Genomic DNA, 22,009 nt, shown 5'->3' with positions numbered 1-22,009 from the left:
AAAATTAAAAACAACAGCAACATGCTTGAATAGGTTGATTACAGTCAAACATGACATTCGCCGGCAGTTATTAGTCGTCATGAGCAAATGAATGCTGTCTCCAGGCCATTTAATCATAATTAGGATATGACGTTGAAGTCACACCCCTCCACGTACAATGGGTGTATGAGATGGTTATTTATACGCAGGGGGCATCGATAAAATTGTAGGAAAAGTTTATTGTGAGCATTTTAAGTGCCAGCGTATTTGAACGCCGCGCGCTCTTGTTTAAATTACTTACTCTAGCTGTATACGCTACGTGAAGGCTAAATATAGTCTCGCAATTTATCTGGATTTTTGGAGCGGATAAGATTTACCCATTTCCCAGAAACAACCTTAAAAATAAAACAAGATACTTGAGAGATATAACCGTCAAATGTTTCGTTACTAAAGCATCCATTGAGCATGTCAAAAGATCCAGAAATGTGTAGAAAAACGTCCGCCCAATCTTTTGATAACGTAGCAAAAGTAGTACAGAAAATAAATTGTTACGAAACCAGAGCTATAAAATCATCGATGCTATTAAATATTCTGGAACTAAGTAAAAGAGATCCCATCTAGACATCTAAGGTAAAACTCCCGTTGTGAAGGGCGAAAATCAGAAAAATCATATTAATCTGATTAAAATAAAAACCTTCTACTTCATTGTGTAATTATGTACTTACAAAAATCAGATTTAAATCCATATTAAAACGATACTTAAATTAAAACAATGTTAAACTACGTTTAGGTTTTGTAGCAAATTATTTTCTGTATTACGCTTGTTACGCTATTACTAAATTGGGAATAGTTAATTGTTGCACAATTCTGAAACCATACACCCAGCATTTCATTAAGAAATAAACCGAAACTTGCACAAAGTGCTAAGATAACTTTCCATAAACGAAAATTCAAAAGTTTACCCCGTAAATCATAAATTAAAACTACAGCTAAGCCCGTCTCAACCTTGCATTTGTGACACTTACTGTAAATAATATTAATGTTGAGCTTGCCAGTCCCGTTTGACACCGAGCAAGGATGAAAACCAGTTAAGAGTAGCACGTGACAACACGTGTGACGTGAGGACGTCACGTGGCCAGACAACGCGGGAGGTTGTCCTGGCGACTGCTGACCCCGAACGCACATCAGTTCGGGGGGAGCGAGAGTTGTGGCGCGGCTTGGGAACTACTCTTTCGAGGCTGGTTCAACTTCTTCTTTCATAAAGAATTCAACAGTCTCTTCAACATATTCCTCATCGACAACTTCTGTAAAAAGATAAAGATAGGGTCCGATTTCAGGGCAATTCTGAGATAAAATCTATAAGTGGAATCTGGGTATACCTAATCAGGCACTCAGCGCCTATTTTTGTCTCGGGTGTCTGATAAAACTTGTTGTAAAATGTTAAAGAATCTAGAATAGCAATAAAGGTTTAATTTACCTGTGCGTAGTTCGCTGTATTGCAGTTTAAGGACCTCTAAATCCTTCTCCTTCTTTCGTCTGTAGGTCATGAACTCGTCATACACTGCTCTCCTCTTCTCGATCAGTTCCTGTAGAAAGAGATTAAGTTTTAGGGTAAAAGTCAATAAAATACTATAATAGGGGTTTTGAAAGCCAGATGGGGAGGTGGGATGCGGAAATGGCCAAAATCTGGCTTACGTAATATGTAAATAATCCCCCCTATTATAAGAGATATGTTTGTACTCTTTTCTTATTATGTTGATCGATGACAAATTTAAAACGAGATGTCTAGATCTAAGAAGACCACAGCAAGAGTATTATATGGTATTTTTCGAGCACTTTTGCTTTTGCCGCAAATTTGAGCAAAGAAATGGTGACAACTCCATGTCTCTGAATACACGTAAGATGAACTGTACCTTAGAAGCCTTCGATTGTGACAATTTATCCTTGATCTCGAAGTCTCGAGTATAGGATTTCATGTTCTTCTTGATTTCTTTGGTGTGGATTTCTTTGAGAAGAGAAGGTGGTCTCGGTCGCCACTGGAACTGAATAAAACCTTCCAAACTGGCCTCGAATACTTTAGAACCTGGAGTTGTCTTTTTATAATTACCTCCACAAAATTAGTTAATATCCATCAGGATCTACTGATTAAAAAAACACTTAAATGGGCTGCAATGAACTGTAAAATAAAACATCAAGGGTATTTTCAAGGACAATTTTGAGTATACCTAAAAAGTAAGGTGTACAATTTGGAAAAGTGGGTGTAAAATGTAAATTATGAGCATATATGAGATACTGACCCTGGAAGTTCCACATGTTGTACCCATTCTCAACGGAGTGTCCACCGTAAGTGTTGGAACTGCACACGTACCGCCCAGTTGGGTCCCATGTAATGTTCGTTACCATAAAGTGACTAGCTTCGTTCATGAGAGTAGGTGCGTCTCCACCGATATCCCAGAATTCTAGAACTCCGTCAAACGAAATGTTGTTTAGACCGGCTAACACACAATATTGTCCTGTGGAAAAGGGGTCAATACAGAATGCAGTACTTTCATAACTCATGAGTCATGAGAAAATAAATTCTGTATATATAAGTATGCAAGTTACAATTACGATGAGTTGAGAACTTATACTTTTATAGGGAGAAATCTTATAGTTTCATAAATTGAATGTGATTGATTGGGTTGATTGCTTACCTAGAGGACTCCACTTGATGCAATTACATTTCTTGTTTTGGAGAGTTTTGCCGATTGGAAGGATCTTCTCTCCGATTTTAAAGAAGGACACATCTGTTCGACCTTGTTCTCCTTGAATTACAGCAAAACGGGGCCCTTTTGGATCCCACGACAAAGACATCACTTTACCTGAAGTAGCAGTCTGTTAAAATCATGGAAATCTTATTCCGAACCGCTTTAAGATTATTTTTAGAAGTCACAATATGTCCTTCGAAATTCATACGAATCTAGCTATGAAATATTCGCTGACACTTACTTTTGATTTCGAAGTTCTCGACTGGAATATCCTTTTCACGAAGTCTGAATATTTCAAACACATTTTCCGTTCCTTCCTGTAATAAAAAATTAATGAAAGGGCACATTCAACGAGAAATTAATAACCAAAAAGTAATAAAGAGGTCTGGTTAGAAGGAGGATTCAGCCTTTTAATCACGACACTATTCAAAGCAAGGAATTTAAACTGAACGTACCTTTTTGTTTTTAATCGTTCTGTCCACTTTCACAGCCAAATAATTTCCTGAATTTTGCCAGAATATTTCGATGTTGCTGACGTTGAAGAGATTCTTGGCCGACAAAGGCTCGCAGCTGGGCACATCCATGATGGTGACCCGAGCAGGAATGTTTTTATTCTCACTCTGCCAGTAGGCTATCCAGTTCTCACATGGGCACCAGCTGAAATCTCTGAGAAGTGGATGGAAATAAGAAAATTATAAAAAAAAAACTTACGAAGTCATGCAGCTAACTACACTTGTACCCGAATTTAGAGAAGAAAAGCAATGTTAGATACATTAACAAGATATTTTAAATACCTGATATTTTGTACAGATATCTTCTTGTTATCCAACAGTTTCATTGAGGGTGTTGAATAGATCGACAGATTATCCCCCGTGATGGTAGCAAAGTACTGTCCATCGTGACTCCACCTGCAAAAAAGCTTTGTAAGGAGGAATGGTGGATTACTGCGATCATAGGTTGCACAGTATTGAATACAGATTACATTATTTCGTCCAACACAAGAACACTCAGGAACCATTGGTTCCATGCTTGACGAACTTCTTTGTTAAAAGTTATTAATTACAAAACTTTTGCAGAGGTAGTCTCACTCTAAAAAAATACCAAGAGTTTAAACCGAAAAGGCCTCATTTCGAGATAGGTTAATCTGCGCCCCTCACCCCTGAACTGGTTCGCGGTAGCACTAAATGGGTTAAAGAGGTCAAAGTATCCATATGGCGTAAACCACATACTGTCCAGACAAGATACACAACTCTGCCGCGTGCGTTTACGAATAGGATAAGGAAAGAGTGACGGTTAGTGCCCGAGTTTTAAATAATGATTGTTTTTCATACATCTTTGTACAATTTCGCAACGAAGCGTTGTATAATGAAGCAATAAGTCGTGCCGCGCGCGGTAAAATTTGTTCAAAGCGCGAAGTTTGAGGGTCATCTTTATGATTCAAAGTATAAGCGCGTGACGCAAACAAACAAACACGTTGTGACCACTATTTTAACCGACTTTCAGTACGTCTCTTATCAATATCGTCAATTAATTAATTACTACTTTTTGACGGTCATATTATATTGATAAAATATGCACTAACTTGAAATAGGGCCAGTAGTTCAGAACGGGAAGAGAGAAAGCTCGTTTGTTAAGACAGGATCTCGTCTCCCAGATGATAAGGTTCTGCGGATCCTCAGGAGACAGTGAGGTCTTACTGTACGTCACAAAATACCTGCACGCAAATTCGGTTGTTTGCTTGTCTAGATTTCATTGAGAAATAATTTGATTTTAATCTTAAAACAGAAAAAATTTGTGCGTAAATTATCAAGGTCAAGATGTCATAAACAGAACTAGAGCGGTAAAATAGTTCACCAAACATACCTTTCACATGGAGAGAATTGGAAGTATGTAACATTTGGGTGGTTGAATCGTCCAACTTTGCTGAACTCTGGACCTCCCCACAAGGCAATACCTTGTTTGTGACATGTTGCAAGATACGATCCTTTTGGAGAAAACTTCACGTGTGATTCGGTCCAACCCTGAAAGTGGAGGATTATTGAATTAGCTACAGTATGATCACAACAACATAAAATAAACAAATAATAAAACATTGCGCAGTTTTGTCTCCCAGACACAACAGAACGTGGCGGAATTACGAGGATCAGGGAGTAGAACTGGTTGGAATGTGAACCTACCTCTCGCTGTTGAACAGTGAAGGACTGGCTGGGCCCACAACTGTGTACAGCAGTGTTCCTGTTCTTGCCATGAACAATGGCAAACTGATCAAAACACTCGGCATCAGTCATCCAGGATTTCAGGTTAGCTTGTGGTTTGTATGGTTCTGGTTTTGGATCTTCCCACTTGTCAGGAATACTCATGCAGCTGGAAATAAGATTAGTTCGTTATAGATACCAGCATACTTTTAAGAGATATCATAGGCGAGAAGGGTCATGGCTTCAAATTGGCTTCAAATTCCAGCTCTTATCTATAGAAATTTCACGTTCATTGGTAAATTTCACACTCATTGGTAAATTTCACACTCATTGGTAAATTCCTGCCATTTTTACGCTTCACTCAACAAACACACCAACACACATTGCAGTGCCTGCTTACCGTTTCACCGTGCATTTCTTTAAATTCATTGTATGCATTCCTGCTACATAGTATATCTTAGTTTCGCATATAAATTATATTGTATGCATTCCTTTGTTTGCAGTCTAGTTTCATTCTTTTGATAAAATACTAATCTTTTTTGCGGTTTCAATGCAGTTTTCAATTTAATAATTTGTACACTAACTTTGCACCAGGGTACTACATATTATATACGGTTGAATTTTTGATTGAAAACCTAGAATATGAATATTAATATTATGACCTTTTATTTTTCAGTTACATGAAAACGTTGAGTTTAAACTAGATAATATTTAAGAGATTTTGATCACGACAACAACAAGAATAATCTAATAAAAATTTACAGTATTTTGATAAAATAAGAATCGTTTTCACTCACTGTTCAAAGTCGGAGAGTCTGTTGACGGCAAAGCAATGGTTTTTGTCCAGTTTGTAACCGTTACAAGACGAGATAGCATTCGTTGCTTCCTGGCCATTTCTGTACACGATAAACATAAACCTGAAAAATGGATTTTTTTATTAATCAGTTTTGGTAGAACTTATTAATGAGTGGCTTAACCGGTAATAATAGGGACCATAGACTAATTGCAGGACTACCTAGTGGCAGCAATCAGCATGAGATAAGCAGAGAGTGTAATGGCGCAATTCTTGTTATTATTTGAGAACACATTTCCATTGGACAGGGTTTGCACAAGTTTGCACAAATATTCGGAAAGAAATTACGCTGTATATTTGCTGTGAAAATGTTGCCCCTTGGCAATACCCATTACGGTAGAAACATGTACCCAGTACTTCTTAAATTCACATGAACGTATAGAATATGGTCGAAATAAATATGTCCGGACAAGATGGCTTGGCTAAGGACCCCCCGACAACGGCCTAACCCTAACGGCCTAACCCTAACGGCCTAACCCTGACGGCCTAACCCTAACGGCCTAACCCTAACGGCCTAACCCTATTTATAGGTATTTTACGTTTCAGAATATTGTGAGCAAAATTGATTTTTTTAAGTTTTAGGTGAAAATCTCATGACAAGATTTTACCTTTAAAATTTTCGATTACATTGAATTTATTTTGGAAATATTTTTAATTGTTGTTCAAAATGTTCAGAAACTTCTATATAAGCAACCTTTTGATAGTTTGAACTGTTCATATAATAATAATAATAATAAAATTTGGTAGCTTAAACACAAACTCTAAGCCCAGTGGATAAACCACAAAACTTATGCTCTATTGTGTGAAACAAAGATACTAGATCAAGATAACTATCAAGGAGTGTATGAATAGGACATAAAAAGTTTTGGAACGAAGATGACATGCTTATGAAGCGAGCTAACAGTCTAATTGCTAATAAGTTCAAAAAGATCATGACATTAGGTTGCATCCTAAACAGTTTAAGCAAATAACATAAAGTTATATTGTCAATTAATCGCTCATGCCATAACTTTTCTTAAACAGGTGAGTTTTTAATAATGTTTTGAACAGATCAACATCAGAACAAGTCTTAATTTCAATTGGTAGTTGGTTCCAGATTTTCGGAGCAACAGTCTGAAACGCTCTTGGGTGCGATCTTGTAGATCCGACAGGTAGGTGTAAGGAGGAAGTTCTTCTGCTACTCGAACTAACAAATGTTACTAGATCACACAGATATGCAGGAGCAACACCATTGACTGCTTTGAAAATCAGTAAACATAACTTAAACTCAATCCTTTCCTTCACCTTGAGCCAATGAAGGGATTTGAGCTTCTCTTCGACTGAGTCTCTCTTCTTTAATCCAAAAACCAGACGGCATGCTCGGTTCTGAATGTTCTGCAGCTGCGTAATTGAGGCTTGACTACAACCATAGTAAAGCGCATTGCAGTAGTCAAGCGATGAGATTACAATTGCTTGAGTCAGTGTTCCCATCTGTTTGGTTGTGAGGAATGTTTTCATCTTAGCAAGGTCTCTTAGTTTCAGAAAACACGATGTTTTAAGTTGCTTGATTTGCTCACCAAAGTTTAGTTGAGAGTCGAGACGAAATCCGAGGTTCTTTGCATCAAATTAAAAACCCTATACAACTCAAGTTTAAGGTACACAAAGGCAAAAAATCCAATTTTTCCCAACCCCAATAAATTGGTTTTAAAACTTGATATCAACCCCCTCGTGCAGTAAAAACACTTTAAAACAGCTAACACTATGAATAGAATTGAATATTATATTGGGGGGGGGGGGGGGGGGCCAACCATATTAAAGTATATTAAAATGTAGGATTTTTCCCGATTTTGACCCGGGGATATACTTTAATATACTTTAATATACTTTAATATACTTTAATATATCCCTATCTCCTTGGAGGCCTACATCAAAAATTGTTGCCCAAAATAAGCTTGAAATGCAATCCTTAATCGATTCCAAAAAGTTCTTGAAAAAATATTGAAAACTGATGGAGTTAATTCAATTTTAATGAAGTAATTTTGGCTAGTATTCTGAACCGAGATATTATGTGCAATTTTCCCAATTTTGTTCATGGAGGTCTTTTTACTTAGTATCCACTATATCCAACAAACACTGAGTTATATCTTTCACATAGAGTTAGTCTCATTAAAAAGTATTGAAATTTTATCGAATTTGGGCAAAAGCGAATTTGGACAAAAGCGTATGCCCAAATATGGGCATATTTTTTAAAGCTCATAGCTCAGCCAATTTTTGACCAATCTGGATGGAAATTCATGTATTAGTCCTAAAACAGGCTTATCTTGCGAATCTGAGTGAAAAATATAGTTCATCATGTAAATCTTAACGAAGAATATAAATCTTCTAATTGTAGGTATATTAAAGTATATTAAAATGTAGGATTTTTTCCGATTTTGACCCGGGGATATACTTTAATATACTTTAATATGGTTGGCCCCCCCCCCCCCCCCCCCCCCCCCTTATATTATGTTAAAAGTGGGAAAAATACTGAAAAACAACAAAACCTTTAAAGAACCATAAATATACATAAATACCTATACCTATTTTGAAATCGGAGGGAATACCGAATAATAGGTATTTATGAGGTTGATGCTGGATGCCCCCCCCCCCCCCCCCCCCCAATAATTTGCAATACGAAATTAAATGGCCAAAATTTCTTTCCAAATTGTTTTGAATAAAGTACAAATCAATCTTATTGTTAAGCTCTAGTATATTATTGTGTTGTAATAACTCTGCCTAACTGCCTTGGAACAATACTAGTTAACAGTCTCACAGATTCCACTGCACATACCTTTATCCGAAATATCACTTTTTCCAACAAATGTTTATGCTCAACTATTATTAATATCAAGATTAACAATAGCAATAAATAAGTGATGAGGAGAACATACCCTTTAGTTTTCGAGTTCTCATCCAGGGGTATGTGATGAGTTTCCACTTTGCCACATTTACTAAAGATCTTCAGAAGGACATTCGTGAGTTTCACCAGTTTCGAGGAATCCGTCACAGGAATGTTATCTACTATAATAACATTTTCTATCTGAAATTATAAATTTTTTGCAATTTTTATCAGTGAAAAGGAACCATTTCAAATAAAAAATCAATAATTTCGACTAAACCCCTTTTCATCAGGAGATAAAAATACGATAAAAATATGATAAAAATCTTTACCGTTTCACTGGAGTGAGGTCGGTTATCTAGAATATCACTGATCAAAGCTGAAAGAAATGTTTTAATGAGCGCAAGCACTTTGCCTAATAAACGTAAATCTAAGTTGAACTAAATAAATCCTTCGACATTTATCACAAATTCTTATTTCGGTATTTCATATTCTTGGCTAAAAGTTGAAATTATCTATGTACAGATATAGTACAAGTCATTTGATACAATTCATTAAACTTACTGTCATCGTCCATTTCATCGACAAGTTTTTGTGCTTCATACTGGTCATCCTCATGATAGTTGGGGACTTCCTCTTCATCGAGGCATAAAGCCACCATAACACGTAGGGGTACAAGCAAGCTATAATTTAACAGTATGTGTTAGTGGATATAAAGTTACAGAATAGCGATTTAAATAGACTCGCTCATATAAATTTAGGTTCATAAATTGCAATATGTGTGGGATTAGTAATAGCAGAGCAGGAGGGAGTTATGACACAAATTTGGTTAAGATTAAAGTCAGTTTAAAGATTGGTAAAGTTAGCGGCGCTTTGTCACCAAATTATGTGATGTTTAATTTAGCATAACCTTAGTCATCAGTAGTCCGCAAAGTTTTCCAAAGCAAAGAATGCATTAAAATTTGAAATCAATGACAATTTTAATATAACACATTTTCAACACAGCAATGAAAATAACAATGAATAGTTGAAATTGAAAATAGAGTACATAAACATAGTAATCATCTTTAGAGTGAAACTTTTCATTGTCTTAAGATGTTGCTGCTTAACAAAGAATGAAAATTCCAAGAAGATAATGGGGATAGTCTCTGAAAATCAAATCACATCACTTTTCATCCCCACTGCATTTGTATGGTTTCTAACAGTGTAGAACATAGTTACACTGAAATACTACTGATAGCTAGCATGAGATGAATTCAGTCCAGTCTCCAATTGCTGCTTCAATTTCCATCCCCACTACATTTGAATGGTTTCTAACCAATTGCTGCTCAGTAAAGAAATAAATTTCTTGAAATTTATAACATTCAGTCCAGTCTCCAATTGCTGCTTCAATTTTCATCCCCACTACATTTGAATGGTTTCTAACCACTTGCTGCTCAGTAAAGAAATAAATTTCTTGAAATTTATAACATTCAGTCCAGTCTCCAATTGCTGCTTCAATTTTCATCCCCACTACATTTGAATGGTTTCTAACCAATTGCTGCTTAGTAAAGAAGTATGCTTAGTAAAGAAGTATGCTATTTCTTGAGGATTCAGTAGTCAAAAGAACTACATAGTTTACAGTCTGACAGTAACTCAACATGACAGAGCAGTTCTCCCATTCTGTTGATATCAGATATTATAACTTGTTACTTAGTATCCTCAAGTTATGACTGAATATCACATCAAGTTCCAACCACATATGCATTCCATCGGAGCTCCAAATATGTCATACCTGAACAACAAGATTTAAGAAGGTTAGGGAAATACTTATGATACTCAACACTGCCAGACTGCAGCTGACCCCACTGAGCGGGAGGGCCAGGGGGTGGGCAACATTGCACCAAATCATTATTTGAATGCAGGACAATTTTGAAAAACTTAACAGCAGTACTAGCAAAACTGCGCGTTTTGATCTAGAAACACATTTGTTTAGAGATTTTTCCAGCGTATCCTCTAGGATCACCTTATTTGTCTAATTTTAGGGAGGGGCGCTAAAAGGGGAGGGGGCGCCAATAAGGGGGTGCTTATTCGGCGGGGGGAGGCACCAACATGCAACATTACGCCACTGAGCTAGAGGGCCCCACATTAATGTGGCTCTAGCTATGTGTTGGTTCAGCCGAATTAATTATTATGTAATCAAGTTTATTTTTATTTTTTAGTTAGTTGCCATCCGGCCAAACATTAAGCAACTTATATTGCAGTACCATTTATCAATTAGTATATCAAAATATGTCATTGTAATTTTGCATGGCTGAAATGTAACGCTTGATTTATATATATAATAATTAATTGAATTTTCAAATAATAAAAAGTGAGAAAAATGTATGTAAAACATTTGTAAAATCTATTAATCACAAGTTTAAAGATTTTCAGCAGACACATGATTATAATAAATACATAGTTAGTAGTTAGTTAGTAGGTGACGGGAGCTTCTAAGCTTTCCGTAGTGCCCCCAACCTGCTTTCAGATATGGGAGTCATATATGCCTCCAGTTTCCACCCGGTGAACCTGGTCGGCGAGCCCCCAGGTTTCAACTGCGCATGATAATATAGCCGTGCGGGTAATAAATCCCGGGTTGGCTTCTCGTGTATTCGGTAGTGTGGCCGACCCCACTACTCTGCTGCGCGTTGACGTGTTGGGGTGCTATCCCGGCGCGCGCGCCGCGCCGGAGCTAGCCCCTCTCCCCGGCCTCCACGCACTTCGGCTATTTCGCTATATAAGAATTGAAATCTACGTTCGTTTTGCGTACTGTATGTTTGGTAAGATAATTATTTGTAAAGAATCAATGACCAATGAAACGAAAAGTTTTATTTTACATTCCTTTAATCATAAATAAAATAAGAGCTTAAACCACGAACTAGTTAGCTAGAAGTAAACTTGAGGAAATATTTTTGGTGATTGTATATAATTATTTAAAAACTTTATTTGGTTGTTAGTATTTTTATTATGGTAAGTGGTTGAATTTAGTGAGACAAGGTCAGTTTCTCTATTATCTTAGAAAAATTTCTAATTTACAGTAGGCAATGCTGAGTGGCAGGAATGAGGGACCAAAACGCTTGGGGCTTATAATGGCCCATTTACAAACCACTTCAGACATGGCAGTGATGTCATTTATGCTTAATTCGTCTGAAACTGACCCTACTGCACTTCTAACATTCTATAAAAATCTCTTCTAAAATCGGTATAAAAATGCATAACACAAAACACACAAATAAAATGTTTATAATCCTTATATAATAAATTTCTATAGAACTTTTAAATTTCTATAAAACTAATAAACCTATTATATATATAATATTCATTTTGCACCCAGAGAAAGATGTGATCACAGAGGTAGTTTCGATATTATGTTCATGACAAGGTATGGGGCTGCTGCAAGTTATATTTTGCTGAGATATTACCGCTTTTTCAAGCTTAAGTAATCTAGGCAAGGTCAATTTTAAAGTTTTTGAATTTTGTCGAACGCTGTTTAAAGCTAAGTTCCAGTCATTTGGTTCTCCTTCCTTTTGAGTGTGAGTGATGGTGATTCTTATGGATGATTTGAGGTGATTGGGCTTATAACAGGTGAATGTAGTTAGCATGAGATTTTGTCGTACTGTATTCCATATTGTCCCTGCTCTGTATATGTAGCTGTCTGATGGTTTAGGTGTGAGAATTAGTGTCTCTTTGCCAAGTCTGCCAGATGTTTCAAAGAGGGAGTATAGTGATATAGGGGTTCTATATTTCAAGACCTTGAAGATGTCATTAATACAATGGTAGAAGTACAGATTATGCACATTCATGATTTCATGAGTGTTGAAGAGGGGTTTTGTATGCTCCTTTCTGTAGAATTCCTTGCCCAGGATTTGCTCCCCGTAGGGTCTGCATCGTGCACTAGTTTTAAATTTATCCAAGTATGCTTCTTTATCTCCAAACATTATGCGGGCACACATTTTCTGTGCTTTGAACAGAGGTTCAAGTTTTTTTTTTTTTTTATCAGAGTTGTCATGCCGCTCGCCCGAGCGTTTGGAGTTTTAGGAGCCAGTCCAGACACTTGCCTGGATTGCATCGCAATAGCTCCGTATCGACTCCTTACGCCCGAGTAAGTTGTTATATCCTATATACTCTGTAAGTTTCACGTTAGAGTAAGTTGTTATATACTCTGTAAGTTTCACGTTAGCGTCTGAGGTACCAGTCCAGACTATGTGTCTGGTTCGCATCGCGAAGGTCCTATAGTGACGCTTTGCGCTTAACTCAAGAGATGTGAGTACGATGAGATTGTAATTTTATTGTATAACTGTAACTTGGATATGGGTGATCAGGATTAGAAAATGTATCGTTTGCAGTACCGAGAGGTTGGAACTTAGGGAGCCAGCCTGGACTCTCGTCCAGATTGCATCGCAATAGCCCCTTGTCGACCCTCGCTCTCGTTCCTGGTAACGGTGTGTGGTTACTATGGTAACAGTGTGTAGTTGCTATGGTAACAGTGTGTAGTTGCTATGGTAACAGTGTGTAGCTAATGATATCAACAAACGACAATTCGGCTTTAAGAAGGGCTGCTCCACAGAAGCGGCACTTCATAAAGTTACTCACACCATTGAGCGCAGAATAGCCAAGAAAGGATATGTCCTAGGTGTCTTTCTAGATATAGAGGGCGCCTTCGATAATGTCTCGTTCAAGGCTATCTCTGAAGCAGTCAAGGCTACGAAAGTGGACTTGGCTACAGCACAGTGGATCATCAACATGGTAACCAATCGATTCATCACACTAAATCATAAGGATAAGTCGAGAAGGGTACGGATCAGGCGAGGTTGCCCCCAAGGAGGCATTCTCTCTCCTTTTCTCTGGAACCTGGTAGTCGACGATCTCCTTTCCTTTACCGCAAAAGACATCCCGGGTTACCTGCAAGCCTTTGCGGATGATCTGTTGTCTCTAGCGGAAGGGGATGATTTAGACATCATCTGGGACCGAACATGCAAAACTATTAAAACGATAGAAAATTGGTGCAGAACCAAAGAGCTATCTATTAGCGCCCTTAAAACTCAGATAGTCATGTTTACCTGGAATAGTAAGTGGACTCTAAGACCTATTATAACAGTTGGCAACAACATTATAGGTCTTTCCAAGTCTGCTAAATTTCTAGGAGTGACCTTGGACAGCAAACTCAACTTCAATGAACATATCATCAACACCACCAAAAAAGCCACGGCATCCCTCATGCAATGTCGAAGAGCTGTCGGCCCCACATGGGGTATGAGCCCCAAAACATGCAAATGGATGTACACGGCTGTCATCCGTCCAATCCTATCCTACTGCTGTAGTATATGGATCAGGGCCACTCAAACGGACTATAACGCGAAGAAACTCAAACGTGTTCAGGCATTGGCACTCAGAATGATGTCTGGTGCCATGCCAAGCACACCTTTTATCGCATTGAATCACCTCACCGACACTTCTGACATCATACTGTTCCTGCAAGGCGAAGCAGCAAAGGGTGCGGCCAGGCTACAAGCTTATGGCAGCCTCACTCTTGAAACTATCGCTTTCAGGAAGGGAACTATCAAAAATCATACCACTATCAACAAACAATTCATGGCAGACCTCATTATCCCACCTAGAGCAACGAGAGACCTAACAACACCAACCATGATGCTGGGACGGCACTTCACCGTCACAACTCCTGGAGCCGATACCACTGAATATAGAAATTCACTTCAAAACACCATCGACAACATTACCAGTGAAACGATCACCTGCTACACTGACGGGTCACTCACAGACTCAGGATGCGGGGCTGGCTATATCATCACAACTGACAACAATAACACCACCCTTGAAGAAAGATCATTCAAGCTCCCTGATTATTGCACTGTTTACCAAACAGAGCTCACCGCCATCATTGAAGCTTGCAAATATCTCTCTACCTATACCAACACACATATCATCATATGGTCTGACAGTCTCTCATCTATACAAGCTATCTCTGCGCTTTCAACGCGAAGTAGAACTACAAGAGACTGTTACGACTCTCTTAATGCACTCGGATCCAACAACACGCTAGAGATACGATGGATTGCAGCACACATCGGATTGTGGGGGAACGAAAAAGCAGATGAGCTGGCCAAGCTTGGTACAACCAGTGAATCCACTTTGAAGTGTCCAATTCCACAATCCTACATCAAGCGTCAAATCGACAACAAAGTCAACAGACTGAATCAGGAAACTTGGTTAACTGACGGTCCCAGACACACCAAACTGACACTCGGCCACAAGCATGCCAAAATCATCAAAAACCTCAACACTACACTCAGCAAAAACAGACAAGATTACAGAACTGCAGTTCACCTCATCACGGGTCACTGCGGCTTAAACAAACACCTTCACACCATTTGCAAATCAAACACCAGTGCTTGTCCTATGTGCGGCGATGGAGAGGAAACTGTCTCACACTTCCTTGGACAGTGTCCAGCTATTGCCCAAATTAGAGGTCAATATTTCCAGGACTACTACCTCTCTGTCAATGACATATTCGACAACCAACACATCACCACAATTGTCAATTTCGCAAACCGCACCAAACGCTTAATTGTGCCGGAAGAGCTGGATCAGACCGGGGTGACTTAAAGTATTAGCTCATATGCTGTCTCGTCTCGTTTTACTTTTCCAAACCCAGCTGGCATTTAAGCGTATCATTTTGACTCATATATCATCTTACACCATCCTCCACCAATCACTCTGATTTCACCGGCAACCTTCCCCAAGGTTGCCACAACCCAGAGGTAGGCAGAGCATCTCAATGCTATCCTCTCGTGGGCTATCTTGGCCCAGCCTCTCTTAAAAAAAAAAAAAAAAAAAAAAAAGTGTGTAGTAGCCATGGTAACAGTGTGTAGTTGCTATGGTATCAGTGTGTAGTTGCTATGGTAACAGTGTGTAGTTGCTATAGTATCAGTATGTAGTTATTATGGTAGCAGTGTTTAGTTGCTAGGTAGTGATTTGGAGTTGCTACGGTAACCGTGTGTGGTTGCTATGTTAAGAGTGTGTAGTTTCTATGGCAACATTGAATGGTTGCTGTGGTAACAATTTAGAGTTCTTCTTCGTTGACAAATTCTAGTAAAGTCGTTTCAAATGATTAACATCGTTTAAATGAATAAAACTGAATAAAAAGTTGACACAATAGATAATAAAATTACCCGCCATGCGCGCTACCAGAGTAGCTAGCGCGCAAAACGTATTAAAGGATTGACAGCGAGACTATTAGCACATACTGTGCTCAAATGGCGTTCGCGCGTTACGTAAAATAAAGGAAAAATTTAATATAGCAATCTCAATTCGAATCAAGATAACGCTGATAGGATGAATCAATCATTCATTGATAAGCCAGTGTGTGCTACACTCATATCGTTTCATCTACACACTAAGTAATCACTAATCTATAATGATGAAGTAGTGGCAGAAAAGTCATGCCTTGTAACATGATCAGGTTTGACAGCGGTGCTATAGTCCCTTCGCATTTGATGGCTGAAGATTACTTCGGTGAGTCTGTTTGAGAGGTTGTGCTATTAGAGTGGAATTTACCAGGTGTAGGAGCTGCGCCTTGAGGGAAGAATGTAACCAGTTTTGGAAAACAGTCGCCCTGTCGTGTGGTAATATTTTAATTCTGTGAAAGCATGGTTCGAGGTAAAATTTATAAACAAGTAAGTAAAGTGAATCAATTTTACACGCTAAAACTTTATATAAACATGGGCTTTTAAGGAAAATAGATCATGTTAGGTCTGATATGTCTGGCCGGAGGCCTTTCTCTTTGATATGTGGTGTATGGCCATGGGCCGTTCTTTTTTGTATGATGTGGAGGATGAGAATTTCAATAGGTATATAATATTTCATATTATATTACAAATGACGAGATCAATTTCTTGCCTGTAGACACGGATTAGTAGATGGGTTGGTCGAGGGGGGTATAATGCATGTCTGACTGCGAATCTCAGTTAGACAACTCTGATTTCAGGAACTTGGATAGAGAGTTGAGCTTTGTCTTAATAAGAGACGTGATGTCTGATGTTGGCATTCTTGTAATCTGTGCGAATGTCTAGGGAGACGTGAGCTGTATCCATCAGACTTATCCTTGGTTCAGAGCAGTATCTGTTGTCCTGCATTGTGGCTGAGTAGCTGTCTGTCTGTTTGGCTTTGATTTCTGTAGATATTTATGCCTGTTCCTGGGAATCTAGGGGTGTTAGTATACACACAAGGGGGTGGAACGAATGTTAGTTTATAATTTTAGTTTAGCAGCCAATACGGAGGCAAGTAACGATCGAGAAAACAAGATGTGTTCTAAACGCCGTCAAAAACCGAAAGATGATGCAAAAAGTGTGTCTAGTCAACAAACTGAAGGACTGTAACTGAGACCCTGGTTCTATGAATGCTGACGATCTACAATATGCAGTAGAGTGAGACAGAATACAAATGAAAGAACAGAGCAATAGAATTATAACAAGAAACTTAGCCTGTAGAGTAAAACGGCTGAGAATTCCAGCACTCATATCAGAGAGTGTCCCCATTTCTGTTGGTGCTGACTTCCCAGAGAAGCAGCAGTGTCGTACTTTATCAGAGTTGCTTGTACCAGAGCGGTTGATATCAGTCTTCGTTAAGTTGAGGGGCTACTGATGATTTCTTGCTTCTATCCTGCTTCTGTTGGTTTATAATTTTAGTTTAGCCTGGAAGCTAAGAGGGGATTAGTAAACACGCAATAGTATGGTACACTGCTGCCAGCTGACTCACCAGCAACAATGCATGTCCAAAGGGGAGGCAGAGGGAGAGATACCACCGACAACCTGGGTGACAGGCCACCGACAGTGCACCCACCTCTGTAGGTCTGAGGGCGACAGGTCAAGAACCAGGTGAGACTAGTAATCAAACAGAAAAGGGACCGAACTGCTGAGGTGATTGAGTGAGTGAGATGCTGCATTGCTACTGGCTGACTCACCAGCAACAATGCAAGTCCAAGAAGAAAAAAGGAGAGACACTGTCTGTTATCTGGGTGAGCCACCAACGACAGTGCTCCCACTTCTGAGGGGCTGAGGGTGTTGGCTCCAAGAACCAGCCGTGAGCGAACAGCGCCTGTTCCCCTCTATGGTTAACTTGAGAGTAACAGGACTATGCCATTCTCCAGGCCAATCCGTTCAGTAACCAGCTGACCCAGCACCACCTCTAATGGAAGATGTGGTTCGGATTGGACTTCGCTAGGATTTGTCAGTTTTTCTGTAGACACTAATGCTCTCTCGAGGAAAGACATGAGCCCCGGCGAAACTGACCAAAAACGTGGCAGGGATTCTCACCCTTCTAATAAATACATAAATAAACAAAAAAGATACAGCAATTAATCGAAAGATATTCACCATACCATCAAAAGATGATTGACACAAGTTACATGAAAGCTTGCGAAACAAACAACCTATCAGAACCACCTACAAAGTAATATTGAGATTGTTAAAGGATTCAAGGTGAAGCTAACAAGAGCATATAATACGTAATTTACAGGATTCATTAACACCATTTTTATATCAAGCCATCAAATGATTAAACATGATGGAATCGCACAAGTACCCTCACATCGTCAGCTATAGAAAGGATTCAAGGTGAAGCTAACAAGAGCATATAATACGTAATTTACAGGATTCATTAACACCATTTTTATATCAAGCCATCAAATAATTAAACATGCTGGAATCGCACAAGTACCCTCACATCGTCAGCTATAGAAAGATGCAGATGTTATACACAATATCATGAGAATCAATATGTGGGTATATACATATCGGTAACCATTTTACTGACACTACAACATCAACTTTAATAGGACTTTCCACAAACACTGCAAGAGATATTCAGTCAGTGGCGTAACGAAGGGCCCCGCTGACCCCGCTGTGCAGGGGGGCGCCGTCTTGGGGGGGTGCCAAATCGTCGTTTGAATGTGGGACAATTTCGAAAACTTAAATAAAGTACTAGCAAAACTGCGCGTTTTGCTCTAGATACACACTTTTTTAGAGATTTTTACCGGCATATCCTCTAAAATCACCTAATTTGCTCAATTTTAGGGAGGGGCACCAAAAGGGGAGGGGGCGCCAACAGGGGGGCGCCTTTTCGGCAGGGGGGCGCCAACAGGCAACGTTACGCCACTGTATTCAGTTGAAACATGTTTAATGCTTTTATGGCTTTTTGACCAGTATTAAAGAAATAAAAAAATTGCCAAGGAATAAAAAATGTCAAACAGTATTATATACAATAAAGTAATTCAAGTGTTGCAATTGGCAGAGCACAATACAGAGGTAACGGAAATTGTCCACTGCTACCAATATTATATAATATGAAATATCAACAATTAGATATATACACATCTACTCCATCATAGGGGCAGGGATGAGGTTATAAGAGACTACTGATAGTGGAGTCTCATATTTGCTGTCCATTTTTTTTCTTCTGTACCCTCGTAGAGCTATGAGTGCGGTTCTTAACATAGCGAATATTATTCTTGTCCTTACATGTCTTACCACATCGCAATACCTCTCTTTTCTTTTCCTTTCCAACAGCCAGGTAGCGCAGTTGGTTAGAACGCCTGTCTTACAATCGTTAGGTTGCGAGTTCGAAACCCACTGACTGCCTGGTCGTGGGGTGAGCGTCGTCGACGTTCAGCTAAGGATCATGAGTGGTCTATGCAGCCCCCCGGTCTACTCAGCCGAATACTCGAGAAATCCGGTGTGAGGGTTAAATGAGGAGCTGCACATTGCAGCAAAGTCTCGGACGAAGAAAGTATGGTACACACTACCTTAACCGTCACTGGCCAAAAAAGATCCTTCGGCTTCCTGTAATTGGCTGGTTGCACTTGTGTAACATTGTGGCTGTTGGAATACATCGAAGTAAAATAAGTGTCTAGATAAAAAAAAAAAAGGTCTGCCACTCAATTTAGAAACCGCTTACATTCTTTGGACATGCCTCCAGTTGAGAGAAATACGGCTGGGGTGAAAGTGGCCTTCTCTACGTTGTGAAAACTGGCCACAGGCCTAAATATTACATATCAATCAATTACATATCATATTATTTGATTGGTATTCGATTTCTGATTATTTCCCTAGGAATATGATTATTATATCTCAATTTGGCTTTAGGTAGGGTGCCCCGCTAAAAGAACTGGATTCTTCCAGGAAGCATCCCGTGCACAGAGCTTGGTCTACATATATATTAAATTATTAACCATTCATTCTGTATGTGCACGAAAATCAATCAATTACAATTCATTAATGTTACCAATATTAAAAACTATCCTTCTCTACGTTCAACACTCTCTCCAAGTACTTATCCTTCTTCTCCTTTTCGTTCTCTTCGTATACTTCTTGAAGAGTTTAGGTCCTGTTTGATAAGCAATTGGGGTGTGAAACCCTTATGTCAAGAAAGGTCTTATCAAATTGAGTCCAAACTCCTCTAGCAGATACGTCAAACCGAGCTTGGTCACCTGTTATAGTCTTGGGTTATTAGCCAAGGAATAAAACTTTAAAGTACCAAAATTTTAAACTGGCTTACTTATACTACTTAAAGGGTGTTTATAAATTTTATTTAGTAGGTATTGAATTTATATTGAATTTTTATATTGAATTTTTATATAGGGTAATTGTTATATTATGTGTATATTGTTTGAATAATTTTCTTTCTAAATTTGGATCAACAAGTGATAAAAAATTCACAAAATATACATATATATACAGGGTGGGCCAAAAGTCAGTACCCATACGTTGGCCTTAATAGCTCCGCCGTGTGGTATATTTGAGAGCTGTTGCTTTGCAGATGGCATACTGTACTTACTGGTTACTGGTCGTCAAAATTTGAAAATTCGAATATTTTAGACCACACCCATTCAATATTAAAACACCTATATTGTTTTCTCTGAACATGCTGAACGCCTAATTTTTTCAGAGACGGTAGATTATCAAATGTTGCATATGATCTGAAAACATGAGGCAAAACGGATTAGAAATGACGAAGTTATCAAGCATTTTCTGTATCTCGTTAACAATACTGACTGGGTGATTATGTGACACCGTGACACGATTCCTTAATTGGGCACCCTTAACAATTCCCATAATGTTTAACGGGGTAGTTCACGGGGTCACCTTATCACGTGATTAGGTAAACCAATCACCTGATCACACGTAATGAATAAACTCGTTATGCTTCATATCTCGGTCATCTGAGAAGCTACAGTTCTAATTCTTTCAGGACAAACGTAATTCGAATGGCCAAACACAATTCAATAACATTTAGCATGATCAGACTATCCAAACTATCAAATAAATGTGAAAATGAACCTCCATTTGAAAAAAATGAACACGAATATTTTTCGAGTTGACAAATTCCTCGAACCAGTGGTGGTACTAAGTCATACCAGAAGGAAGTATTTAAATTGGGCACTCAGTGACTGAGCTATAAAGGCCAACGTATGGGTACTGACTTTTGGCCCACCCTGTATATTTTGGTCTGTTGACTCAGCTTTGGTTAGACGGGTAGTAAATATATCTGAAGAGCGAGGGTTCCCAAAATATGATATAAATGCTTTTGAACTAATAGTGAAACAAATTTTAGTGAAACAAATTTAAAATTTTATCCTTTATTTTACAATCATAATATAATAATATTTATAAGCCTCCGTTTTGAAAGTTTTAAATTTTAATACATTCACATTTCTATTTAAAATTCAATTTTATGTACAAGTCAATAACTGGCCGCCAAAGCCGCGCATTCTTGAAAACAGGATTAACTTGATTATAGTTATACGACTATGTAAATTTAAAACTATCCGTGGTTTTTTCTTTTAAATAAATAAATTATAATTTTACCTAAGTCCAAAGCCAGCTTTGAAAAATTTACTATTAAATCATAATATATCGTCAACTTTAAATATTTACAATGCAACAATTCATTAATCTGTAAACACGCGTACTCCAGCCCCTAAACCATAAACGCATAAATTGTTATGCGGCGCGGCTCAAGCCGCGCACGCACGTATTATTTTATACTGTTTGCTTTCTAATAAATATCGTGCCAATGTGTACGTCTAAATTGTAAACGTTCATGTTTTGTGTAAAGTGAATCCAATTGGGACTAGTGACAAGGATAAGGACCCAAGTGCCTGTACGGCTTTTTCGGACCCCTGTGGACCACTTCTCTTGAAATCACTCTACAACATTGAACATCTATATCTACTACGTCATTTGGCAATTATTGTCATTAATCTAACTTTCTAATTAATTGCCGGGGGGGAAGAGTAGACGCTTCACATTCAAATTCAATATACAAAATTCAAAACCATCAA

General features: G+C 38.5%; 1 protein-coding gene and 1 long non-coding RNA gene across 2 annotated transcripts in view; both read right to left on the bottom strand.

Annotated features, from left to right (window-relative positions):
* Positions 1-395: 395 nt before the first annotated feature.
* Positions 396-22,009, bottom strand: part of LOC134816899 (eukaryotic translation initiation factor 3 subunit B-like) — a 73,872-nt gene continuing 52,258 nt past the window's right edge. The window contains exons 2-16 of the mRNA XM_063825903.1: positions 9,196-9,316; positions 8,964-9,010; positions 8,684-8,832; positions 5,719-5,838; positions 4,904-5,090; positions 4,590-4,747; positions 4,309-4,440; positions 3,521-3,634; positions 3,182-3,392; positions 2,968-3,043; positions 2,673-2,840; positions 2,277-2,492; positions 1,893-2,062; positions 1,457-1,565; positions 396-1,283 (exon numbers count right to left, since the gene is read on the bottom strand). Of these exons, the coding sequence (XP_063681973.1) occupies positions 1,204-1,283; positions 1,457-1,565; positions 1,893-2,062; positions 2,277-2,492; positions 2,673-2,840; positions 2,968-3,043; positions 3,182-3,392; positions 3,521-3,634; positions 4,309-4,440; positions 4,590-4,747; positions 4,904-5,090; positions 5,719-5,838; positions 8,684-8,832; positions 8,964-9,010; positions 9,196-9,292 (2,034 nt within the window). The 5' untranslated portion in view covers positions 9,293-9,316 and the 3' untranslated portion in view covers positions 396-1,203. The remainder of the gene's footprint in view (positions 1,284-1,456; positions 1,566-1,892; positions 2,063-2,276; positions 2,493-2,672; positions 2,841-2,967; positions 3,044-3,181; positions 3,393-3,520; positions 3,635-4,308; positions 4,441-4,589; positions 4,748-4,903; positions 5,091-5,718; positions 5,839-8,683; positions 8,833-8,963; positions 9,011-9,195; positions 9,317-22,009) is intronic.
* On the bottom strand, positions 15,997-17,682 carry LOC134816632 (uncharacterized). The gene is made up of 2 exons (XR_010160429.1): positions 16,570-17,682; positions 15,997-16,285 (listed from the first exon to the last, which is right to left on the bottom strand). It is a non-coding gene; the product is annotated as an uncharacterized LOC134816632 (long non-coding RNA).

The sequence above is a fragment of the Bolinopsis microptera genome, chromosome 6, assembly GCF_026151205.1.
Source record: "Bolinopsis microptera isolate Bmic1 chromosome 6, MBARI_Bmic_1.0, whole genome shotgun sequence".
Classification (NCBI taxonomy): domain Eukaryota; kingdom Metazoa; phylum Ctenophora; class Tentaculata; order Lobata; family Bolinopsidae; genus Bolinopsis; species Bolinopsis microptera.
This window is presented reverse-complemented; position numbering and strand designations above follow the sequence as displayed.